This window comes from Suncus etruscus, chromosome 9 (assembly GCF_024139225.1).
Source record: "Suncus etruscus isolate mSunEtr1 chromosome 9, mSunEtr1.pri.cur, whole genome shotgun sequence".
Taxonomy (NCBI): domain Eukaryota; kingdom Metazoa; phylum Chordata; class Mammalia; order Eulipotyphla; family Soricidae; genus Suncus; species Suncus etruscus.
In genome coordinates this window covers 106,961,496-106,964,756 of record NC_064856.1, presented here as the reverse complement: position 1 = coordinate 106,964,756, position 3,261 = coordinate 106,961,496, and the positions used below count along the sequence as shown (strand labels likewise).

The 3,261-nt window shown below is 58.4% G+C and overlaps 1 protein-coding gene across 1 annotated transcript; it reads left to right on the top strand.

The window, feature by feature from the left end:
- The first annotated feature begins 283 nt into the window (after positions 1 to 283).
- Positions 284 to 2,582, top strand: ZBTB3 (zinc finger and BTB domain containing 3). Its single transcript, XM_049779668.1, has 2 exons — positions 284 to 375; positions 716 to 2,582. The coding sequence occupies exon 2, from the start codon at positions 768 to 770 to the stop codon at positions 2,316 to 2,318; it is 1,551 nt and encodes a 516-aa protein (XP_049635625.1). The 5' UTR covers positions 284 to 375; positions 716 to 767; the 3' UTR covers positions 2,319 to 2,582.
- The last annotated feature ends 679 nt before the right edge of the window (positions 2,583 to 3,261 follow it).

The following is a 3,261-nucleotide window of genomic DNA, read 5'->3' as shown; positions in this document are numbered from 1 at the left end:
AGCCTTAGAGCTCCTCCAGGGGATGGAGCGGCTCAGCCAATCAGGAGAGCGCTGCGCCCAGGAAGGCGGGACCAGGAGGATGAGATTGACAGAAGCGGCAGCCAATCCGGAGCCGCACTGCTTGACCGACGCCCGCTAGAAGACGCCGCTCGGGGCGGGGCGGGGCCAGTGGAGCGTGAGCCAATCAGTGACGGGGAGAAAGAGCTTCCACCAATCGGAACGGAGAAGGTGGGAAGGGGCGGAGCCTGCTCGATGGCTTGCTCGGTGGTGGGTGAAGGAATCAGCTTTCTCGGCTAGTTCTCCTCCATTAGGACTCCTTAAGCCCTGGAATGCGAGAGGACGAGGCTCAGGGCGTTGCTGGAGTGGGACGTAGAGGTACCGGCCGGGAAGACCCGGGAGGGAGCAAGATTTCCTTAAATTGTAGAAGCGACTGGAAGCGACCGGGTGCGCATTGAGGAAATGGGAGGCTGGTTGAGGGGCGGGACTTCCGGGGCTGGACTTCCGTTGATGGGGCGTGGCTTGTGCTTTGGGGGCGGAGCTTAAAGTAGACAACTGGGTGGGAACTAGGAGGAGTAAGGAGGGCAGTGTAACCCCTATCTTGGGGTCAAGGGGTTGTGTGTGGCCTGGTTTTGGGTGGCAAGAGAGAGCATAGGGCTTGATCTGGTGGGAGGTAACTGTCCTAATCCGTCCTAACCCCACTCTTCTCTCTTCCCAGGGAGCCACTGCTGGGGACCTTTCTAGGGTCTCTTTTCCCTTCCTGGGGTGCTATGGAGTTCCCAGAACACAGCCAGCTGCTGCTGCAGAGCCTGCGGGAGCAACAGTCCCAGGGTTTTCTGTGTGACTGCACCGTGATGGTGGGGAGCACCCAGTTCTTGGCTCATCGGGCTGTGCTGGCCTGCTGCAGCCCCTTCTTCCAGCTTTTCTACAAGGAGAGGGAACTGGAGAAGAGAGATCTGGTGTGCATCCACAACGAGATTGTCACAGCCCCGGCCTTTGGCTTGCTCCTGGACTTTATGTACGCTGGCCAACTGGTTCTGAGGGGCGACACCCCCGTGGAGGACGTGCTGGCCGCTGCCAGCTACTTGCACATGAATGACATCGTCAAGGTGTGTAAGAGGCGACTGCAAGCCAGGGCACTGGCCGAGGCAGACAGTACCAAGAAGGAGGAGGAAACCAACTCACAAGCCCCTGGTCTGGAATTTTTGCCCAGCACTTCTCGTGGCCCCCAGCCTTCAATGCCACCCGCCGAGACCTCCAGCCACTGGGGCAAAGACGAATGGAAAGGCCCAGTGGCTCCCTCACCCACTATCTGTCCTCCAGATGAGCCACCGGGACCCAGTGGGGCCGACACTACGCAGCCTGGCGTGGAGGTTGACTTGTCCCATCTGCGGGCACCGCTCCCACCCATGGCTGATGTCTCTCTTGCCAGCCCCAGCAGCTCCACAGAGACCATTCCTGTAAACTACTTTGCTTCTGGCCTCCCGGCTGTGGCTGCAGAGCCACTGGCATCCCTTGATGTGGGTCCTGAGAGTCTCAGGGTGGTGGAACCCAGGGGTGCTGGTGGACCTTTGCAAGGCTTCTACTCCCCGTCTGCAGCTGCCCCTGTCCCGGCCCCCATCCCGTCCCAGGCTCCAGCCCCAGTGGAAGCTGAACTGGTCCAAGTGAAGGTAGAAGCGATTGTGATTTCCGACGAGGAGCCTGATGCAGCCGAAGTGCAGCCACAGTGTCCGGAAGGGCTGTACCCAGCTGCTGCCGGAGCAGTGTTTGGGGGGCAACCACCCCCACCAGAGGCATTTGAGGAGCCCAGAGCAGTTGAGGACGTGGGGCCCAGCGAGCACTTTCTGCCTCCTGAGCCTCCTGTCCCTTACCATTTGCTGCCCGGTTCGGGGCAGTATCACCGAAGCCTGGTGGCTTCCCCACTGCCCGCACCCCCGGCCCTTCACGAACCCCTGTACTTGCCTTCTGAGTACGAAGCGGCTCCCGGGAATTTCGGGGTCTTCCCGGAGGATGTGCCCACCTGTAAGACCTGCGGGAAGACCTTCTCGTGTTCATACACGCTGCGTAGACACGCCACCGTCCACACCCGAGAACGCCCCTACGAGTGTCGCTACTGCCTGCGAAGCTACACGCAGTCGGGGGACCTGTACCGCCACATCCGCAAGGCGCACAACGAGGACTTGGCCAAACGCAGCAAGCCCGACCCCGAGGCTGCCCTGCATCTGGGTGCCCAGTCCCTGCCCGGCTCCCCTCCCGCCGACAGGCAGAACAGTGGGGGTGGGGGGCCACCCAAAGAGTTTGTAGCGGGTGCCAAAAACTAAAAAACTTGCAGTGTGACCATCAGCTAAGTGGGCTTGGACCAAGAAAGTGTCGCTGGACAAGCATCTCCTTGGCCACCTACTTGATGGCCAGGAAGGTACCGTCTGACAGTTTTCTTTCCCTTCCATCAGAGTGCCAGAACTTGGGGGAAGCAGGGAGGAAAGGGGGCAGAAGCCTATAATCAGCCCTTCTCCGGGCATGACCTGGGAGTTTTCCTGAGTGTGTCGTGGCTTCTCTGCATTCGGCTCCATAAAACTAGAAGCAAGTGTCTCTCTCAATTGGTGTTGGCTGCTTTCTCACGCAAACCCTCTGGGTTCCTCTTTTAAGGGATCTTGGGAGAAGCGGGGGCTGGGTTTCAGGTTGCTTTTGGGAAGGGAAGTGAGCTAGGTAGAGAACACAGTAGACTTTTGTTTTCGTTTTGGGCCACACTTGGCGGTGCTCAGGGTTTCCTCCTGGCTCTGAGCACAGGAATCTATTGACTGTGCTCTGGGGACCATATGGTATGCCAGGGATCAAACTGGGATCAGTGTGTGCAAGACAAACACCCTCCTCTGTGTCATTGCTCATTTCCGGGGGTATTTTTTTTTTTTTTGGGCCACACCCGGCGGTGCTCAGGGGTTACTCCTAGCTGTCTGCTCAGAAATAGCTCCTGGCAGGCACGGGGGACCATGTGGGACACCGGGATTCGAACCAACCACCTTTGGTCCTGGATCGGCTGCTTGCAAGGCAAACACAGCTGTGCTATCTCTCTGGGCCCCCCCGAGGGTATTTTTTTCTTAGAATCATGCCAAGGAGGGGACTCACAATTGGGGGGTGGCTGTGATTGCTCTCCTGTGTACTGGATTTCTACTGGTGATTTTATATATATATAAAACACTCCTGGCTCTGTGCTCAGAAATCGCTCCTGGTTGGCATAGGGTATATGGGATGCCAGGATTCGAATGC